At 43.8% G+C, this 22,500-nt stretch overlaps 1 protein-coding gene across 1 annotated transcript in view; it reads left to right on the top strand.

The window, feature by feature from the left end:
• The first annotated feature begins 467 nt into the window (after nt 1–467).
• Nucleotides 468–22,500, top strand: part of bsnb (bassoon (presynaptic cytomatrix protein) b) — a 40,165-nt gene continuing 18,132 nt past the window's right edge. The window contains 3 exon segments of the mRNA XM_068712102.1: nt 468–1,146; nt 1,148–1,588; nt 20,557–21,360. Of these exon segments, the coding sequence (XP_068568203.1) occupies nt 502–1,146; nt 1,148–1,588; nt 20,557–21,360 (1,890 nt within the window). The 5' untranslated portion in view covers nt 468–501.

The following is a 22,500-nucleotide window of genomic DNA, read 5'->3' as shown; positions in this document are numbered from 1 at the left end:
ATATTTTTGAAAGATATCTTATTATTTAAATAATGCATCCACTTTTTATCATCTACAACTGCTCCGTCAGTTAAACCTTTTATCAAAGAAAGGTATTATTTGAAATTTGGGGAAATATTTGTTACCTTGCCGAGAGTGAGATTCATTCATGTGTCTGCACAGTAAATATGAAGCTACGATCAGCAGATGGTTAGCTTAGCTTAGCATACACGCTGAAAACAGAAGAAAACAGCTAGCCTGGCTGTCCAAAAAATCGGCCTCCCAGTGCCTCTAAAGCTCTCTGATTAACACGTTATATTGTTTAATCCATAAAAAGGGTACAGACATGAGAGAGTCATCAATCAAATTTACTTATTTCCCAATATGTTGAACTATTTTCTTTAATTTCCACAGTCGTTTATTTACTACACGATGGAGACTAGATGCTGTAGCTTATGGTCATTGTTGTTTTTTTATCTCTTTCTTTCACAGGTTCAGGAGTGGCTATGTCTGAACTGTCAGATGCAGAGAGCGTTGGGGATGGACATGACCACACCACGCTCCAAGAGTCAGCAACAGATACACTCTCCGTCTCATGCAGCCAAACCAGAACTTAAATCTGATGCTTCGACTCAGCCTGCACCCCAGACACAGCTCCCTCCTCAGACGCAGCCTCCAGCGCAGGCTCATCATCCAGCGCAGGCCCAACATCCAGGGCAGGCCCAACATCCAGCGCAGGGCCAACATCCAGCGCAGGCTCAACATCCAGCGCAGGCCCATCATCCAACAACGCAGGCTCAACATCCAGCGCAGGCCCAACATCCAGCACAGGCTCATCATCCAGCGCAGGCTCATCATCCAGCGCAGGCTCATCATCCAGCGCAGGCTCAACATCCAGCGCAGGCTCAACATCCGGCGCAGGCTCATCATCCGGCGCAGGCTCAACATCCAGCGCAGGCTCAACATCCAGCGCAGGCTCATCATCCGGCGCAGGCTCAACATCCAGCGCAGGCCCATCCAGCGCCTGGCTCTATCAAACAGGCGGGTCCAGCTGGCCCAGGTCAGCACCAAGTAAAGCTCCCTCCAGGGGCAGTCGCTCTCCCCGGCATGGCCAAAGCCCCGTCCCAGCCTGATCTGTCCCGCAACTCTCCCGCCCACCAACCCCAGCACACCCCGCCACGACCAGACTCGCAGTGCGGGGAGCTCTCCTTCACGGCAGCCCCCACCTCCAGAGCAGACATTTGGGAAGCTGTTTGGCTTCGGTGCTTCTCTTCTTAACCAGGCCAGCACTCTCATATCTGAGACTACTCAACCACAACAACAGCCCCCCAAAACGGCCCCCAAACCAGGAGGACCTCCTGGTCCAGGGCCTGGGGCGGGTAAACCCTCAGGACCTCAGCCTGCACAACAAGGGCCTCGAGCCCATGCTCAGCAGCAACAGCAGCACGCCCCTCCGGACTCCACTAAACCCAAAGCTTGTTGTCCTCTCTGCAAGACCAACCTCAACATCGGCAACACAGCAGAACAACCCAACTACAACACCTGCACACAGTGCCACCACCAAGTGTGCAACATGTGTGGATTCAATCCCACTCCCCACCTAGTCGAGGTAAGACTCTGATTTGAACTGGTTGGCTTTCATTTAGGTGTAACAATGTGCCAACTGGTCTGCAACGGCTTTCAGACCACGAATTTGCTAAATTAAATGATTTGTTGATGTGTTTCCAGAAGAAATGCTGCGTCATGTCGCAGTCGAATGGGTTGTGTTGTTATCCATTTTCGGCCGCCTGCTCTTGGCGGGAATAGCTGCAATTTACAGAGGATTCTTGTGCTTCAGGTGCTGTCAATTGTCCGACAATTGTCTCCGTTTGCTCCGTCTCTGCTGGTTCTTCATGATCCCCGTTTTGTAGTGCTGGTTCTTGTTGTTTTCGTAGTGTTTGTAAAGAGTAGTGCCTCATTGATCGTTCCTTAATACAGAGGGATCGACAAATTGCTTTAAGATATGTCGTGCAATTTTCCGCACAAGATGGATTGATATTGTGTTTTCAAGTTGCGGGTTTCTGGATGCAGCTTGTACACACAATGCTTTATGTAAGCCCGTGAGCTTCTTCTCTTTCTCGCTCTCAGTGCTTCTCATACCGGACCCGCTCTGTTCTGCTCCGTCAGGGCCTTTCATGTAGTTAGCTGAGTGAAGTCCAGGCTGTGACTCACCTCATCAGTGTGCACTCTACCCCCGGAGCTGCACAGGAATATATGACCCATCTACAGAAAAACGGGGCCTTATCAAGTTCAATTTAATGGTTCATCTTAGTATTGATTAGTCACGGGGGTTAGCTGAGGGTATATTGTTTCCTGAAGTGCTCCTTAGTCCTCTGTCATGGTGGGAATCCAGTTGGTAAGAGCAGGGACTTGCAGTAAGCCAGGCAATAACAGAGTTTAATTATGCAAATCAAATCCAATTGAATGATAGCAGTAATAACTGGCTTTCTGCAGAGCGCTGGCTTTTCATGGGCGAGCCTTGTCTGCCCGGGCATCTGGTTGTCACAGGCACTAGCGCAGGCCATTCATAGATCGCTATGGAAACAGAGAGATAATTTGTTTGTCAGGCGTCCCTTTCATGCTCGGCTGCTAAGATGCTGAGAGTCTACGAAAACTTTCAGACTGCTGTTGCTCTGTTTTCAGGAGAGACTATTAGGCATGATGTGTTTCTGCTCAGCTGGCTTCGGCCTCAATCCAGCACAAGGTGCATTCTTTCCAAACCTGTGAGCAGTTCTTTTGTTGTCATTCCATGTGAGCTGAAAGGTTGGTTGCTCCAGAGTGGGTGAGAACCATTTGGACATGGTGTGAGGCTTTGTACTTTGAATCTTGGTTTCTCAGCGTGATTTCCACAGCCTGTTTGGCACATTTTTTCCTCCTCATCCTTTTCTGATCTCTCCAAACTTTTCTGTTTCTCTGTTTCTTTTTTTTTTTTTCTCTGTCTTTTCTCGCCTGAAGTTTTGTGTCACTGCTCCCTGTTTTCATGACGGTGCGGTGACAAAGCCTGTAAGTGCATCATTTCTTGTCGTCGCCGGTCTGGTCTGATTTTTTTATTGAGTCACTCTGGATGATAGCCAAAAAAACAAATCTTTAATTTAATCTGTGCTCAGCGGCTGAACAACTGGGCAGTGACAACTGTTTACCAGTTACTGGAAATGCATTAAAGGACAAGGCTATAGTGATATTTAACATTTTTGTTATTATCAACAAATCCTGAAAAGACCAAAATGAAAAGACCAAAACCAACAATGTGTTTGTCCTCTTCTTGATTCTTCCCTTCCCGGGCTGTAACTCTCAGCCCATTGGTTATTACTGAAGATGTACTGCCCATTTTAAAAAAAACACTCATGAATACATACTTTTATTTGAAGTATTAAGTGTTTTCAGCTGATTTATGTGGGATCAGCTTACAAGGACAGTAGAATTTCAGTGTTTTCAATAATCTAGACAATAATAATAATAGCAGCAGACTTCTCCTTTATGGCTCAACTGTTTCAGGATCTTTTTTATTATTAGAAGCAAATGAGTTTTAACGCCTTTCCAAAAGGCTGTTGTTTTCCCGGCTACAAGAAGAAACAATTTACATTAAATAAAGTCCTCACCTGCTGATGACAGCTGCTTCTTAATAGAAAGTGACAAGAACAATGTGGAGGAAATGCAAATGAGCTGCTACTGTAAGTTTGTAATTAAAGCTATTTAAAAAGAACAACGTTAAACTACAGTAGCTTCAGAAAGCATTCGCCACACCTTGGTCTTTTTCAGATTTTACATTGACAAAAGAAAATGCTGCATTATGGAAAAGGTGAAAGAAATATCCACAAATTGACCTAAATTAATTACAAATGCGGTATAAGATTCAGAAACACTGCCTGTTAAGTGTTCACCCGCCTTTACTATGTCACACCTAAAGCATGACTTGTAACAGACATCCTGTCATGGAATTCTCTGGAACTGTACTTAAGGAGGATCTGTAGCTTGTGGATAACAGAAAAATGATGGAAATATTCATGAAAATACATTTTCCGTCACCCCATGAGTGACACACTGCATAATTCATTCAGAGCAAATTAGGCTGAGCTGTATCATACAAATAAAAAAAAAGAAAAATAAATAGTCGGTCCCTTTTCAATCTGCGATGAGACGACGAATGCCAGCGCCTGTGCGAGAACGAGTGGAAGAACGGAGGAGGAGAGAAAGGAAAGAGGTGATAGAATGAGAAGGAGGAGGGAAGGAGAGAGAGAGAGTGACAATTAGAGATAACGAGTGAGAGGAAGCCAACTGTTTGTTACATTGCACAATATTTCACATCAATTAGTGCTGAAAGTCATGTGCGGCTCTGAGTATATAGGACGTCCTTGTTTTGGGGCCGTTTCCTCCCCATTACGCCTCTCAAGGAGATTAAAACCAACCTCGCGTCATTGTCGTCTCTCCAGAGTGTGGTTGCAAATAGAAGGGTAAGATGTTCTCACTGGATTGTCTCCAATCTGATTTACAGGGCGCCGCGTGTCAGTCCTCATCCCCGAAATGTTTTTATTTCCCTCCATCCACTCGCACCGGCTCCTCCGGCACCACAGCCGTGCTTTTAGCTCCGTCTTGACAGTAAACAGGAGGCGGAGGTGTGTTTGACACACCGCATTATGTTTCCCATGCAGCAGTTTCACTAAAACATTGTTTTTCCCATATGCCTAACATTTCCGTTTCCGCGGCTGGCCGGGCGTACTGATCCGACTCGGGTGTGTCCATTATTATGATATAGACGCGTCTCCTCTGTTCAGAGCGAAACAGAGGCCCTGAGTGGATCATTAGTAAACACGCCGAATTTCTCACAGAGTTGAAGAAAAAGTGTAGAGAGACAGAAAACATAGTTCATCAATAATTCAACTCGGGAGAACATTATAAATAGTTCATGCAGTGTGCGCCAGGGAGAGCGCCGTGTTTGATTCACCATGTCACATAAGGTCAGTGCGTTGATGCCCGTGTGCATGTTGCGTGCGTGCGTATGAGAAGAGAAGCGTTAGGCGTGCAGCAGGTGCGTGTTTAGTTTTACTGCGGGACGGCGTCTGTTCGTATGAGGCGGAGTATCAGGAGCAGGTTGTACGGTTGGTGTTAGAATCCAATATGATTTATTAGGGTATCAAATTCTGTACTGAAACTCACAACAAGTCTACTTTCTCTTTCGGAACATTTGGTGTCATGTATCAAATACATGAACTGTTTTATTCCAACATTTAAACTTGCCTCTTCAGCCTAAAATCTATCTTTCTTTTTTTTTTTTACTTCTAAATAAGACGCTCTCTCACCCTCTTCAATATTAGGGCGGATCAGACAAACTCCCGTTTATTATTAACACATCCTGGCGATGTGTCAGCATGTACAGTTCAGCTGTAGCCTTTTCTGGCTCCGGTCCTCGGTCACAGAGATGTGTTCTGCCAGAAACCACACCGAGCTGAAATAAGATCAGCAAAAACGACTATCGACATATTTACACATTCAGAATGTTCACATTATATCTGCTGCTCGCCTGCTCATCATGTCACCTCTACCAGTATGCATTCGTTGTATATGATGAATCCATAGTAATCCACATATATCCAGACACACACACACACACACACACACACACACACACACACACACACACACACACACACACACACACACACACAAAGGCACACACAAAGGCACTCTCTCTCAGTCTCATTCTGTAATATGACGAAGCAATTACAGTGTGTGCAAAGAGTAACCTTTCAACAGTCTGTAACACCGTCTGCAGTAACTGTATATTGGCCCAGAACACCGGATGCAGTAAACGGTGTGGTTAAGCACACAATGAAATGTTGATAATGAGAAATTGCAGATAAGACTGCATGAAATTTAGCCTTTAAAAAAAAAAAAACTTTGTTTAATTTTCCAACATTTCTTTGTGCAAATGGAGCATAATGTTGACTCAGTTGAAGAATCACTTACATCCAACAGCTACTGAGAGCTTAAACGCAGATTAAAATCCATATCTTGAATTAATCAAAGTCTCGGCGGAAAAATTCTACTTTTCCATTGGCCGCTGCAATTTGCTTGAGACCGCAGCGCCCTTGAAGACGCAGCCGGGCGCTCAGTGAACACATACGTGGAACATGTAGCATTCGCTTACGCAGTTTGCCGCTCTCACACGGAGCCGCAGTATAGATGAACATGTCATTCTCGTTCTCAAACGCACTGGAAGTGTTTTCTGAAGGTTGGCACCAGCCTGCCGTCTCCCTTAGGAGTCCCATCCAAAAGCCAGATGGCTGCCGGCATCATGCATCCGAGCCTGCCATGCTCAGCCTGGCTGCTCCCAAAGTGATGATGGTTCACCATCGCAGATTCAAACACCCACCCGGCCTCAATCAGCTGCTTGCTGCCTTTTTAATACTTCAGTGTTGCTTTGTGCTGCATGTAATATGTGCTTGTGGAAGGCCAGCGCCGCGTATATTTATTACAAGAATTCAGATTCAGACGCCCACACGCTGCACGTCCCAAAATACATGTATTCACGCCCACCGAAGCACAATACCGAGACGTAACAGATTTCACACTGTTGATCTTGAGTAATAATATAACAAGAATATGTGCAATATTTGTTTAACAATAATCGTGAATACAGACACTAAATGGTTCTATTTGTAGTTAGAATAACAGCTTTATATTACTATACTTAAATATAAATAAGTGAGTTAATAAATAAAATAACAGTATTACCCGTGACTACATCTTCTTGTGATTTTTAGTTATTTCAACCAATATATTTTTTGCATTATGCTACTGACTCCTTTTGTTTAAAATGTTAACGCCTAGCGTCTGATACCTTTTTTTAAACATTTTTCCAGCTCTGGAAGCCCACATAGGCGCTCAGGCAGCCCTCCTCCTGTCTGCATGCCTTTAGTTGGAGACTGCTTGCTGTTGACACATTGATTGAATTGGCAATTACTTCTGGTTGAATCGCTCGCAGTTGACATTGCAACACGGGTACTCAGTCCTCTTGATTCAGTCTACGCTCTGTTGATTTAGCAGCAACAGCAAGGTGAACATCTTCAAACCCCTGCACATAAAACACGAGTATTTATAAGACACAGGTGACACAGACAAACGAAGAGCGACCGAGGCAGTGAGACGGGTGTGTTTCTGCGTGTATATGGGGGGGGGGGGGGGGGGGGGGGGGGGGGGGGGGGTCGTAGAAGGAGCTAATAGTCGAGAGTGTTTGTAATCCGTGTTGAGGGAGTGTAGTGATCCCCTTGAGTGCGACGCTTAACCCCGACGCACCATTGTAAAGATCCACCCACTCAAATAAGTGCCATTTGAGAATAGTAAGCCTTGTTGGCTGATTAAACTGAGACGAAGCCCATTATGACTTAGAGTTGAAGAGACTGTAATGGTGAAACAAAGGTTGTGTTTTGTGTTTTCTCCACCTGAAGCCTGCATTTTTTAAAAGAGGCGGCGCAGTTTGAATAACATGAAGCGGCTTCAACCCCAAAAACCCTCGTGCCACAGTGACGAAACGCAGTGTGCGACTGTGACAAGACGGACAGGGAAGATGATGTGACGTGCGGCAATGACTGCTTCCCGTTGAGATTATGTGGCGCCCGGCACAGATGGCTCGCTGGTTCGGAGGCTTAAATGCCACTCGCTCTCATCTGCGGGACCTTTGTGTTTGGCAGCGGGCTCTGGGCTCTGGCTGAGATGCACTTTGTTTAAACTCCTGTATATCACAGACCCGCTGAGAGATCCACGACAAAAGCTCCCACGACACGCTTGTATATTCCCAGTGCTATGTTTTTGTGCGTTTTTAAGATGTCGCACTGTAATTCCTGATTCTAAACAAGGAACTGACAGGAGAATCATGATTGACTAGCTACCATTTGACACTGGGATTGCATTGCATGTGCACCACAAGTGTTCATTTTTCACGAGACGTCTTTGAGGTCAACCTCGACCTGTTCCGAGCCCTGCCTGCACCGGCGGCCGTATCAGCTCTTTTTGATGAATGACTATCTAGGAGCACAGTGACCATAATGAACTTGAATTACCCCTCCACTTCTTCTCTGTGGCTCTTTTCTTCAAATGCCCTTCCTCTCCTACCTTGTGAGCGAATGTGCTTTGAAGCCTACAAGGAGACCTCAGCATCGGCTTAATCACCTCTTCAGAACTCATCATCTTCAAGGCCTGGTGGCTATGCTAACGAGCTTCAGCGATGCTCCGAGGGGCTCCTGGCAAGCGCTGCGTCTATCCTCGGTGTCAGAGGCGCAGAGGTGGGCCGGAGCGGTCCTCCCACCCCGGCTACTGGGCCCTCCTGTCTCAACACATCACTTTCACCAGCCTCATCGGCGCTCCTGCTCTCTCTTCCCCGCAGCACCTCGGGCATGCGAGTGCTCCCTAATGCCGGCATTAGGAAAGAAGGAGGGAGGTCAGCTGAGTGTGCGCTGTGCTGAGAGGCTGCATCTACTATAAAAAGGCCGGCGACACAAAATGTGAGAGTATGGAACGGAGAGGTGTAGTTGTGTGTCAGGGGAATGAAAATACACAGCCAGACAGAGGGAGCGCTATAATGAAAGGGAGCAGGAGATTGAGAGACAAAATGAAAGAGATAAAGCTCACTGATCGCTCAGATATTACATTTAACCCCTTGCTAATCTTCTCAGTGCCGCAGCTGTCGGGCAGCAGTGGAGATGACCAGATCAGCTGTGAGGGTCTGGGCTTACAACTATATTAACAATAGCAAAAGCAGCACGAGGATCATTACGCTCGGCCGGAGAAAAGGTCCTCCCACTTCCTTGATTAGTGAAGACACCGAGGCTCCAGCTGCAGCTTTGTTGCTGGGGGTGTGACACAACAACCAAAGGGAGGGGAATAGTGCTTAATGGGTCCACTCGGTCACTGTCGTTTCACCTCAGAAACCAACACATACAGGGTTGTTTTTGTCTCAGATGTATAGATGTTTAAAAGCTGCATAAGGGAACTCTGTGCTTTTTTTATACCGTACATATTGTACAAAAATATGCAGCAGTGTTGTCTGATACTTTACTTCATGCACTTTGAACTTTGAACTATCTCCTGGGAACCACTCACTATGTGCCACCTTTTTCATCCTTACATTAACAACAACGAGTCAAAGCATGAGTCAAAGCATGAGTCTGCTTATCCATAACTTTGTATGTAGGAAATGTCGTTTTTGCATTTGCCTGTCTTTGAATGCCTTGATGACCTATTTTCTTAATCATAACGTCCGACTCAATGAGGTTCTACACGATCATAGGTTTTTATGCCAAAGTAATAACAGTTTGGTTATTGCCCATTAGAGATGTCTATATTTTTTGTTTGTCTTTGTTTTCTTACTGGCGTCTTGTGTGTGACCACAACCTTGTGACTGTTGTCGTCTTTTTAATTGACATTTTCGTACAGTAAGTCCTTCTCAAATGATGCTGATGCCCATGCTTCCTTACAGACTTGCTTAACCAAGTTAAAACTATGTAACTCCAAACATCAACATGTCTGAAAGACTGGTGTAGCAGTGGCAGACATCATTTTAGCCAGACTCATTCCAGTAGAGGAATCACCTGACTAGATGCTAGTGATGGGTTGCAGCTTGAGTAACTTGTTTAAAAGATAAATGTGAGATACATGAATTGTATTTGCTTGGCTGATGGCTGCAGAATCGCCTGGCAGGGGTATTAGAAACTCATCTAAAATGAAACGGGGCCGAGGAGACAGCCTGATTAACTTGTCCTGGGGACAGGCATATGCGACGAGACACATGACTTGTTCGGGCTCGGCTGCCAACCACAGTGTAAAATAGGTTTGTTTGGCTGCAGCTTGATTAACGTTTAGGAAAACAGATGTGATTAGAGGCTTGACTGTTGTCGTGCCACTGCTTTTATTCTGTTTTTGCCTCGGAGGAGTTTTTTTTGCAAAAAAAGCACATCTGACTGTTGAGTTTTCCCTGTGTGGCCAAAGGAGTATGCAAATTACCCATGACATCCGTATGACGCTGCAGACAAACTACACTGTCCTGTGTGTGTGTGTGTACATCTGACTCAATCGCAATCGGCCACATTGGCATGCTGTGTCTTATTATCTTGCTGACATTAAGCATGTTTGCTGATTAAAAGGAGAACAGAGAAGGAGTCAGGAGGTACGAGGCCGGTGTAGGTGTGGTACGGTGAAAATGAGCCACATCAATGACTTCTTATTATCCTGACTGCATTAGACGGTTTGACGACGGAGGAAGGAAGGTGCGTTCACCAAACTAAGCTTGAGCTGTGCGCCGCCGCGCTCGGTGCTTTTTAAACGAGATTGCAGAGGGATAAACACTGCAATTCATCTTGAATATTCTCAGGGCAAATTAGCAGAGCTGGGCTAAAAGGCTTTCCAAAAAAAAAATAAATAAAAAAAAAATAAGGAAACTGTCAAATACCACCCTCTGCCTTCAGAACCGCTCCAGCCGTCCTTTGAATGCTTCCTTACAAGTCCTGAAGTGTGTGAAGTGGGATATTGGATTGTTCTTGTCCTCTAGGAAAGATTTCAATTCTTTGAGGGATGAAGGAGGTGGATCCACAAAACCTCCCTAAAGATTCAGTTATATTTAGACGTGGTGGAGGCGATGGATTAGGGTTATTATTTGCCATGTTTAGTAGCTTAGTGCCTCACAGATGATGGTGGTTTGGTAAAAGTATTTTCGTTTTTATGGATTTAGACAACGCTTGCGTTGTTTCAAAGTGCTATGCAGGTTGTTTCTAAAATGAAATATTTTACATAATGGTCATTTTATTCAGGGTTTAGTCATTTAATTTCAGTTTATTTTGTACTTTTAAGTCATCTTGTCTTGTTCTTGGTCTGTAACCCATTGTTGTTGCTGCTGCCAGAACACTCTTGATTAAGAGATTTTCTCAGGACTCTGAGACTGATGCTGGGCCAAAAGAGGGCACCTGTTGCCCCCCCCCCCCCCCCCCCCCCCCCCGTTGACACGAATACACACAGACAGAATGAGTAAATAAAGAGCAGAAAGCATGACCTGACACTGTGCTACCCCGCCCCCCCCCCCCCCCCCCCGGAGGGACAGAAGAGACACACATACTTAATGGCAGATGACACACTGTTGTCCTGCAGCAACACACTATAAAAAGTGATTTCACACGAAGCCTGCCACTGTTTTGGAAGTCTTCTACTGTAAACACTTTGATAATGCGCTTAATTGTTCACATTAGTCACGTAATAATCCAGCAAGGGACACTCAACTATAGGCTATACACACATCAGCAAAGCTAATATCATTAACAATAAGGCCACTCATTCAACTATACAACAACAAAGTATTTTTCCAGGGACCCTCAAATGTTTTGCTGTTGAGGCTTTCAGGGAGTCTCAAGTGTCAATCAAGACCCTCCTGTGTTCCGCACACTGACTTCCACGCTGACACCTCAGCAATTATTTGGTGGTTATGACATTTTGCACATTTATGGTTCCCAGTGGATGGATTGTTATTGCATTAGCAAAAGTGCTAAATTCCACCTTCAGAGCATGTCTTTGACCGAGGGATTGCCTCCACGCGGCTCTCAACATGGTGAAGGCTGAGCCGGCGGATAGCAGCAATGCAGACGATGGCGACATTGCTGACAGAGCTAACAGTGTTTACCTGAGTCGGTATCATACGGTAACCGCCGTATGAGTGCAGCGCAGAGCGGCGGCGATTAGCTAGCCACACTGGGACTCACATGCACTAACATGCACTCACATGCACTCACATGCACTCACATGCACATGCGCCTGGAACAGGTACGTAAACAAAGCACAGAGAAACTCGGAATACAACACGCAGAGAGAAGAGAGTGAAGCCGTTCTATGCTCAGACTGATTTGCTATAATAAAACAAACTCAGCGACTGCTCCTACAAATACAAAATGTGCTTGTCTGCCTGCAGGTTGGCTTATCAAACATGCCACGCCCTGAGGTAGAAGAGGAAGAAGTATTTATTCAGGCCAGTGTAGTATGGAAATACATTGAGATGGTCATCTGCTATACGTTGCCTTCATTTCGAACACACTGCGGGGGAACTGTACGAGTGACCGTGACTGTAGTTGAGTCCTGCCTCCTCCGTGGATGATCCTTCATTTCCTCTCTAATCCACAGGCCTGACCACGTGTCGCCATTGAAGGAGTCCCAGGGGATTGACCTATATACCTGCTGACTCTTTCTGACCTGTCACAGCCGTGTGGCGCGAGTGACGCGGCCCGGCACACTACCGTGACATGTGCTCGCTACACACTGCGCGCCACTGTTTATTCAGACTGTGCGTAATGGAAATGGATACAATGGTGTAAAGGGCTGGAGATAGGGCTTTGATAGAGCAACCTGCTCCGCTGCTCTTTGATTCTTACTGTGAATATCACTGCAGTGAAACAGGATTGTGAGTATGGATATTTGTAGTGATTCATTTTATGAACGTAACCTTTGACTGTGACTGCCCAAACCTTACATTCAGTGTGTTTAGGTGTTCCCATACTCCGTTGCTGGTATTAAACATGAGTGTGTGTGTGTGTGTGTGTGTGTGGGGGCACCAAACTGTGCGTGACATATTTCCTCACTCACCTTAAACTCACCCCATTCATACCTGCTTGGCAGCGCGCCCCTGTGCACTTTTGTAGTTAATAATTCACACTGACCCTCTGCTCCCCTGACCTTCACTTGTTACAAATTAATTATGACCTCCTCTGTCGTACGCCTCATTAATCCCTGTGAGAGACGGAACGTGAAGGATTATTATGAGGATGTCTGCCTTTGTTGTTACATAGCCATCCTTTTTTTTTTTATTTCAGTTTCTTTGTTCTTACTTTGAAGGTTGACTCGGCCAGCGCATTTGTTACGCACCATCAAAAAAAACAAAAAAAAAAAGAATTCCACTCAGGTAATGACCGAAGCTGTTTTGATGGGAAAGACGTGAAAGCTACTGTTGAATTGTTTTCGGATGAATTTGTCTAAGAAGTGGGATAAAGTTTGACAGTTAGAAGTCAAACTTTGAGGGAGAGGATAACACACGATGCGTTACAAATGTTCTGTGTCGCCGTGCGTCGCTGTCACGCTTCCATTCGCTCATTTTCCTCGCAGAACGTCGGTGGCAGTCTTCCGAATCATTGCCTCAGGTTTACATTTTCGATCTCCATTGAAACAACTATTGAAAACAAACTGTTTAGTGGGAATTGATCTTACTTTCCTGTCTGGCCGCCTACATATTATACACCTCTTTGAGGCTGTGACTGTAGTCAATGTCAGCTGACATTTCTTGCTCACAGCTTGTGGTCAGGTTCCTGGGAGAGACGCCATGCGGGGGACAGACTCTTGCTGCGAGTTGACTGACAGTGAGGAGGTGGAACACTGAGGTTGTGTAGGCTACACAAAGCATGTCTGCATGCACATGTGTTTGCACACTTAGCTGATCGGCCTATCAAAATATCCCCGTGTGTACATGTGTGTGTGTGTGTGTGTGTGTGTGTGTGTCAGAAGCAAAGTGGGACAGACGGAGGAGTGACTGTCCCCACACACCAATAGTGCAGAGAATAAGAGCCGAGGTGGTATTACAGTAAAACGGTCGGTGTTAAATATGCAGCCCACTCCAAGTGCAATATTTAGCAGGATGCTTGAATCTGACTCTGTGAGTGCGCTGTTTGTTTTTCATGTTGGTGTGTGGGTGTGTATGCTCCCACGGGGGCTCCATATCTCTCTATGAAATTCTGCGCTCTCTGGCTCCCTCCATGGGCAGGAAGTCTTAAAAGCTCTCCAACACATTCTTGCCTCACCAGCACTTTGGCTCTGTAAGTCTGTCACCTGTGAAACATTCTTGGTAGATGTTTTTTTTTTTTTTTTTTTTGCATGTTGGCCTTTATTTCATGGTTGCAACAAAAATAAATAAATAGAGAAAGTCTTTTGATTTATGACCAGAATGTGACCTTTTGTTTTAGCCGCGTGGAGAAAAAAAGTTGTGACGTGCGGCATTTTTAATAAGGCAGATCACAGAGTCCACTTTGGGCCTTCTTTGTAGTTATCTCCCCCAGAAGAAAAAAACATTTCCCAGCAGCCACCTCTTCTCTTATAAGCTCCTGCTATCGAAAGAGAGACTGCATAGCTGCATTTTAGCTAGAAGGTGCAGCCACCGATATGTTTAAAATGTAGAGAAAATAAAGCAATCACCACTTCAGCATTAACGAAAAGAAAGCAATGAAGACAAATGAAGTGGACAAACATTTTATTACCTAAAACAATACATGTGCTGTATAGTTGGTGAAGAGCAAACCAGAGCTAAAAGGAGAGGGATTCACCAGATGGGCTAAAAAAAAAAGAAAAAAAAGACTCCAAATGAATAAACATTTGCCATGTTAACTTTTATTTCTACTGCCCCCAAGTGGCCAAAAGAATACACCATGTTATTGTGGGTTTAGGTTTGCAGTGTGATTTATACTCCTGCAGCTGAGCCTCCATGCATTCTGCGTGGGCTCCTCTCGAACATGTGTGCACTTTCTTTTGATTTGGACCCACGCTTTTCCAAATCCTTTGTCAGACGCTCTTTGATTTATTTGATTCAGTGGTTCTGATGTTGAATCAAACTTCCGCGGTTCCTGGCGCGTATAGTCCCGTTTTTTCAGAAGGTGTGCGGCGCATCTCTGCGGGTCTCTGCCAGCTCCTATTATAGAATAGTTAAATAATTTAGCTATTTTCATGGTCTAATACTTCTAGAAGCGTGTAATTGATTAATTGTCTTGTCAGTTTTAAATCCTCTTTTGAGTCACACTCTGGAGGACCATCCTGCAGGGGGTTTGCATCCCCCCCCCCCCTTCCTTGTGAAAGTGTGCCTGAAGTATTAAGCAGACTCCTTTTTGTTCTTCAGAGTTGTGTCTTTTTACAACTTCAAGAACATATTTTATCGCCCGGAGTTCATCTTCTACTTTTGAGAGCTTGGTCTTCTTGCCTCATTACATTTGCCATTTTGCCTTTATTGGATCATTCCAAATTGAGAGAGACAGTAAAAATAGTTGGATTTTAATTTAGGATGGTACATTCCTTAATCAAATCAAGCTCCGTTTGAACACTTTGAATTTTGTCATTTGCATATACCTCGTTTTAGCTGTGCTTGTCATTAGGGGCTAGCAGTCGCAGGATGATTAATATACTTTCCATGCTGCGTTACATAATTTGGTGAATTTATACCAAACACACTTGTAAGGACATGGACAGACGCACATGTGCACGTACTAGCACGCACATACTCAGGTTGCACACACACACACACACACACACACACACACACACACACACACACACACACACACACACAGAGTGATCAGGGCTGCAATGTCTCAGCAAGCTCCGCTGAGAGTGGGATCAATCTATGAGAATGGGATCAATCTCTCTGACCTTTTCCTGGTGGTAACCTGCAGCGTTCAATCCCTCATTATTTTTGACAGTGAAAGGGCAGCTCTTCCAGCTGTGAGCTGACTGGAGCGTCGCTACACTGCCAGCGTTCACACTATCCGCCCCGGTGTCTCGTGGTGGATTCAGTTTCGCTCGCTAACTGCTCTCTCAACGCTACTCTTGGTGCCTTGTCAACTGAAATGAAAAGAAAACCAGAATTCCCATTTGCTGATGCGTCAAAACACTTTTTGTTTCAAAAAATAGATTTTTGGGGGTTTTGAAGGGAACTTGAGCTCTGAGAGCTCAACGCTCTGCAGCTGAAGAAAACACATGCAAATAAACTAACCAGAACCGAAAATATATGGGGGTATTATAGTAGTGATATTATAGTACAAATGTGCGTGGAGAGTTGTGAATCTCAATCTCACCGTGTACTCACACTTGTGAATGTGTAAAAGAATGTACAAAGCTCAGTTCACTTTTACTGATTCTTTTCATACACAGAATAACAGAGGGAACTAAAAACCGAAAAAAAAAAAAAAAACTAACGCTGGCACACACATTTCTGCAATAATATAAAGAACAATGGTGTATATGATATGTTTTCTTAATTTGCATGCATGTGTTTTGTCAAGTTGCGGTGTACTGAGCTCTTAATTAGTCAGACACAGAATATATAAACTGTAGCTGCAAACAGGAAGACGATCCATGCTCTCAAAATCTTTGAACAAGTAACAAGCTGAAGGCTACGGTGTGAAAAAATAAAATAAATGTGTTCTGTCAAAATGTCTTTAAACTAGATGCTGAAAGCCACGTTGACTCATCGCACGTTGCAGTGGAAAAGAGCCGATGCCAAACTCTTCAGATGTAATTGATAGATTACAGTCAGTGTGTAGTCTTGTCAGCCAGCATCTGAGTTACAGTTCAGAGCCGACGTTAAATACACTCTCCGCTGAGCACACAAGTTAACCTCCTGCCATTTAATGAGGTTACCAGCTCACTAACGAGATGATCTTACTAACGAACTGAGCCTGTTGCTAAAATACACACTTACAGTAGAACCCCACACACACACACACACACACATACCCACACACACACACACACACACACACACACACACACACACACACACACACACACACACACACACACACACACACACACACACATAACCCCCTAAAACACAAAGAGTATGAAGACAAGTGAATGATAAAAACAAAACAAAAACTAATTATTTTCTGCTTGAACAACAAAATCCCTTTTCTATCTCTTTAGTTTTATCTGTGGTTTAATCTCTTTGTATTGAGCTGAGGTGCTTTTCTTCAGAGGGCCGTTAAAAAAAAAGTAGAAGATTGCCACAGTGAATGGGTTGCTCTCTTTTCAGAGTGCATTAATAAAGGCCTGTCTTTGAGGCGCAGAGGCTCAGTCTTTTTTTACGGACCTGATTTTCTCCACACAGTGTGGGCAGAGGTGGGAAACACAGCCCACAATGCTCCCCGCTGTACAAGCTAAAGCACTCTACATGAATAATTTGCAAGTCCCAGCTCCGGTTTGGCCTCGCTCCTCTCTCCCTTTCACCCACGCAGCGATGTTATGCTGATTCAGGACGCAACGAGTTTGGCTTTGCCCGAAATGGCAGCAAGAAAGCTTCTCGGTGGAGGAAAGATCTTCATTATAGTATCTAATTCAGGGATATAATTGATTTACGGACATGCTCAAAAAAAAAAATGGTTAAAGCAGATTTGATGTGGTTTTTGAGGAAGTTGGAAATGAGTAGAGACTTCAGAGGCTGGGCGATTTATTGAGGTTTGGTTGATTATGTGATCGTATGCATGCGTGTGTGCGCACCATACACACACATGGCACGTCGTCACCGTCTATAGCGCCGCTTCAGTGGTTTTCCGTCGGCCCCTTTGTGCACTAGCTGTCCACAAGCACACAGACGCTTGTCTCTGACATTTCTACACATTCTTTTTTTTTTTTTTTTTATACTTGCGAGAGAGAAACCGGCACAGATGGCCGGTTCTGAGAGTGCTGCACCTGTTTATATATAGCTTCTCAGTAGAGCACTTGAGAGAGATGAAAACAAAGCAAGTCTGTCTGTTTGGCATGCCAATGCCTCCGTCCATGCTTTGTGGTCTCTCCGGTGAGACAACAGATCCCTGTAGGATGTGGGCACGTTAAGAAAGACTTGATCCTGAATGGAAAAATAGCATCAATAAAAATAACACCTCACACATAGATTGCAAATGTAGCCGTTGTATCTTTATACTATGTTTTATTACATTTGGTTCTGACGGTTATGGTATTTAGGAACGTCACTTTGTTCAGTTAAGTTACTGTAAAGGTGATCGTTGTGGTTTTTACTCCTTGAAAGGTTTTCAAACTGGCGAAGCGTTTGCCAGGCTCTCTTTTTCTGTTTTTATCTCCTTTTATGCTGAAAAAAAAGGGTTGTAGCTGCCACCGTTATTCCTTAGTTTGCTGCAGCGATGTCCTTAATGAAGCGCATATTTTCACAGTATTCATGATTCAAACGGCATCATTTCTAAATGAGGGAGCTGCATAATTTAACACTCATGTTGCATAAGGGTCTAATTGAGTTATTATCAACAGAAGAAGGAAGTCTACCGGTACTAAAGCTTGAATTAATCATCATTTTCACATTATAGTAATGCAGAGAGGTTGAGTCTCTCACCAGACAGCAGTTTTTTTTTGGGTATCCCCGGATTCTGCAAGCTACCTGACCGGCACCGCACAGCAGCTGGTGAAAAAGTCTCAACGTCTCGCAAGAGCTGCAACTCTTAGTACATTTATCAATTATCTGAAACTGAACTGGAAACTATTATGATATACAGTGATTAAACGAGTGTGAAAATAATTGATAGCTGCGGCCCAAATACTCACGAGTTACTGGAACTCAAACCAGTGCTAAAAGTCCATTCGACACGGGGATTGTATTTGTCAGTTGGCCAGAAGCACAAGTGGGACAATGATGTCGCTCTGTATCTGCATGATTGTGTAATTTGGCAATTCTTTGTTAACGTGACAGCATGCCAACTTCAAAAGGCCTTGATATACGAGGGCTGGATGTCGCTCAGCTCGTTTAGACAACTGATAAATGTAGCTTCTATTTTGACCCGCAACAATGAGTCGATTGCTCGGTTGACGGACAGAAAAAGACTCGACAATGACAAGACATCAACAACAAGAATTCATAACCTTTGACTCGGAGAACTCGTGAGGCATATTTGCTGACATTTGTAGACCAGGCAGGTGATCAGTAAATCATGAAAATGGCCGTTAAATGGATCAATGATGGAAATAATCGTCTGTTGCAGCTCTTTATTTTATATCTGTGTATGTACCGGGAAATTGTCTTCAGTGATTGTCCGAATATCATGAACATCATGAATTTTACTGTATTTATTTCTCTATTTACTTTTGATTGGTAGGCATCTATTTATTGAACCATCATCTTCAGCACCATCTTCTTTCTTCTGCTCATCATCATCATCATCATTAGCTCACCACCACTTTGTTCTTCTTCCTGTTTTGTTTTTTTTCACCCGCCTCCTCCTCATCCTCCTCTGCATCCTTTTAAATCCTCTTCTGTTAAATTTCAGCTGTAGCTTTGTCTACCGCCCACATCAGCTAGTGGTTAACCATTATTTGCACATTGGTTTTGCTGGAAAAATAGTAGAAGCGGCCTGTGATGGTTTGTATCCACCAGGGAGCCAATCTGTTTTTCTATATGCGAATCCAGAGGACACACAAGTAGCCTTGAGAAGAACAAAATAAATCAATCTCTCACTCACACAGAGCCTGATCAATTTCTCTGCACAGACTAAGTATGAAGCGACAAAGACGACTTTATCACTGGAGACTTGTCTGTCAAGCGCAGGTCTCTGGGGTCTCTAGATTAAGATCCCTATCCGGGCTGTTAGGATGTTTCTTGCTGACTAAATGATTGTCACTCTCTGTCTATCTCTCTTTTTCCAGCTTGTAACAGCTTTTCTCAGTTATTTATATCATTCAGGCAGATAACTCTTTTTCTAAAAAAAACTCTCACTCCACGTCACATGAGACAGAAGTGAAAGAATCCCAATAACTTTCAAAAGTACTGATTATAATTGATAGTTGCAATGTGAGTAAAATGTAAAGGCAATTGAAAATAATTCATATTTTCTTTGCAACCTTCTCCGGCATCTTGACTGTTAAAGTAAAGGTGTCCTCTGATGCAGTCATTGAACACCCGCATTGCTTTTGTTTATTTGCTGTTTCAGGGCATGTTGTTGGATTCCATCTTCTCTATTAAGCTTTTGAGTACGACACCAAGTAATGATTTATTTGCCAGACGTTAATCGGCAATAGAGGTGTTTATGAGGTTATTTGTTTCGTTGTTTGAGCCTGTGACACAAGAACTCCTCTTCAGGCCTCGGGCGCAGATGATTATCATAGAAACGGAGGGCTGCGCTGCAAACATGGTGCCTTTCAGCTTTCATAACCTGTAATATAACCATTTCTATCCATCAGGCAGTTTAATCGATCTGCTGCATTGACTTGAAATTGAATCTGTTTATGTTAATAACCTGTCTTTGATGGATTTTGTTCTAGATGTACTATTGCCATACAATCCTATACTCTTGCAGATTGAAGGTTTGCTGTGGCCTCCATAAAAGGTCTAATGACAGTTGCACTCCCCCAATCTAATAACAGGCATGTTAATTTGTATTCACACAGCACTCTTCCTCTGTGTACCCTGTTTGAGAGTGCTTAATGTTGTCAAATGATTAAGTCTTCACCAAGAGATGAAAGGCCTTGTTTGGACAGGCTTCGAGTTGTTCAGACTCGCTATTGTCCTTGGCATTCTATGACCGTTTTATAAAGCAACTTTTTTAAGTAGCGAACACATTTATACTTCTGCACTCATCAATCATCATACAAAATAATGAAATAATGTGTTGACACTGTGTCAATATCAAAGTGAACTCCAATGTTGAGCATACTTTGTGTATGTAGACAGACTGCTGAACATTGAAATAGTTTCCCTTGCAATCCAGGCGACACTAAAACAACTCTTTTGCTGTTCTCTTTGTGCTTGTTTTTCAGAAGAAAGAATGGCTGTGCTTGAACTGCCAGACGCAGAGGGCTCTGTCAGGAAGCTTGGGAGATGTTGCAACTCCTGTTGCACAGCCCTTGGGATCCCCCCGGCCACCTGCTACAGCCAATCAACAACCACCTCAGCAGAAAGGGCCAAATCAGCTTTTAGGGCCTAGACCCACAGGTCCTCAACAACAACAACAGAAACCACCGGGTCCCCAAGTAAGTGGCCCTGTCTCTCCTGTGAAACATGCTGGTCCTGCCCCTAAGGGGCCCAGCCAAGCTTCCCCTCAAAACAAGGGCTCTGCCCAACCTGTTCCTCAACCTAAGGGTTCAACTCAACCACCTTCCCAAACTAAGGGTCCATCACAACCCTCAGCTCAGAGTAAGGGACCTCAAAGTAAAGGTCCTAATCAATCACATGCTCAGAGTAAGGGCCCTGTTCAGTCTTCTAACCAAATGAAGGGCCAGAGCCAGGCCAAAGGGCCCACTCAGACAAAGGGATCTGCTCAGCCCTCTGCTCAGACTAAGGGCCCTTCTCATCCTTCTGGAGCCAAGGCCACCCCTGGTAAAGCCACACCGAACCATGCCAAGGCCTCTCCCACCCCATCAAAAACAGCACCTACTCAGTCTAAACCCACAGGTAACAACCAGGCCCGCAAACAGCCGCAGTGCCAGGAGAAGACTAAACTCGCATCTAAATCTCTAAAAGAAGACGTCAAGGCCTCACCAAAGAAGACACTGTCAGAGACTATCACTTCACCAAAAGACACGAAGATAGCTGAAGATACACAGAAGTCAAGACACCATGAAGTGAGCTACCTGCAACTTCTTCGCCTTCACGTGTTACTCTTGATTCACCATTTTTATTTTATGTTTTTGCTCCATTCAAATAATTGTAACCATTTCTCAGAAACATTTTCATTTAATCATTCATTCCACATCACTATTGGGGCCATCGTTTTTTTTTAATATTTCTTCTCATAATTATGATTTTTGTAGTTAACATGTTTGTTTTCTATTTTTTTTGTTGCACTTCTTTTTCTTCTCCATACTCATCAGTTCCATCATTCCATTGTCATCATTCACTCTGAAGGTAGTTAGTAGTAGTTATCATCAAATGTACTATTGTCACTAATGTCACCGCTATCACTACATCATCATCATCATCACCACCATTGTCATCCTTATCATCGTCATCATAATCATTTTCTCAGTGGCCATTCCTCAGCCTGTTCTCCCATTCCTCCGCCTGGTTTTGTACACTTTAATTTATTTGTATCAAACGCAAGCTTTTTGTTCACTGTGAAACTTCGTGATGATATTTTAAGCATTCTAAGCATGTTCGTTATTCTTCAACAATTGGAAGAATGCTACGGAGAATGCGTCAAAGATGACAATCAAGCATGTGACCAAATGACATTTGTCTGTAGATGTTTGTATGTTTAACTGTCTGTTATGTTCACTCTGTGTGTCCGTGTATTTATCCATCTGTGTGGACGTAACAGGCAAACTCAACCCAAATCAATCAAGTGTGATTAATAGCTTTGACAAACAACAAAATAAGATTAGAATAAGTCTTCTTTTCAGGATGAATGTATAAATGTTGCTTGGTGGTAACTATATGCAAAGTCAAATTCGCAATAGTAAATATTTGGGTTGATTTTAGCCTAACGTTTTACTATATCTGGTTGTCTGATAAAGGATTTGTTCTCTCCAATGTAATTATTCTCTGATATCTAGTGTTATAGACATTTTCAAGTGTATAAGGTCTAGTGCATTAATTTCATTCCCTATCATCTAAAAATGCTCATGAGAATGTCACTGCTGATAAGTTTGATGAAATAGTGGAATATAAGGTGTGCACTGGGGCTTGTAATAGACCATGCCATGAGGTAATTTAGGACAAATGTATGCCTTTTTTTTGCTTCTGACCTCTCTCCCTTTCTTTCT

The sequence above is a fragment of the Cebidichthys violaceus genome, unplaced genomic scaffold (assembly GCF_023349555.1).
Source record: "Cebidichthys violaceus isolate CVI_PGR_0920_01 unplaced genomic scaffold, fCebVio1.0.p SCAF_17, whole genome shotgun sequence".
Taxonomy (NCBI): domain Eukaryota; kingdom Metazoa; phylum Chordata; class Actinopteri; order Perciformes; family Stichaeidae; genus Cebidichthys; species Cebidichthys violaceus.
The sequence above is the reverse complement of the archived record's forward strand: the minus strand, read 5'-3'. Positions and strand labels throughout refer to the sequence as shown.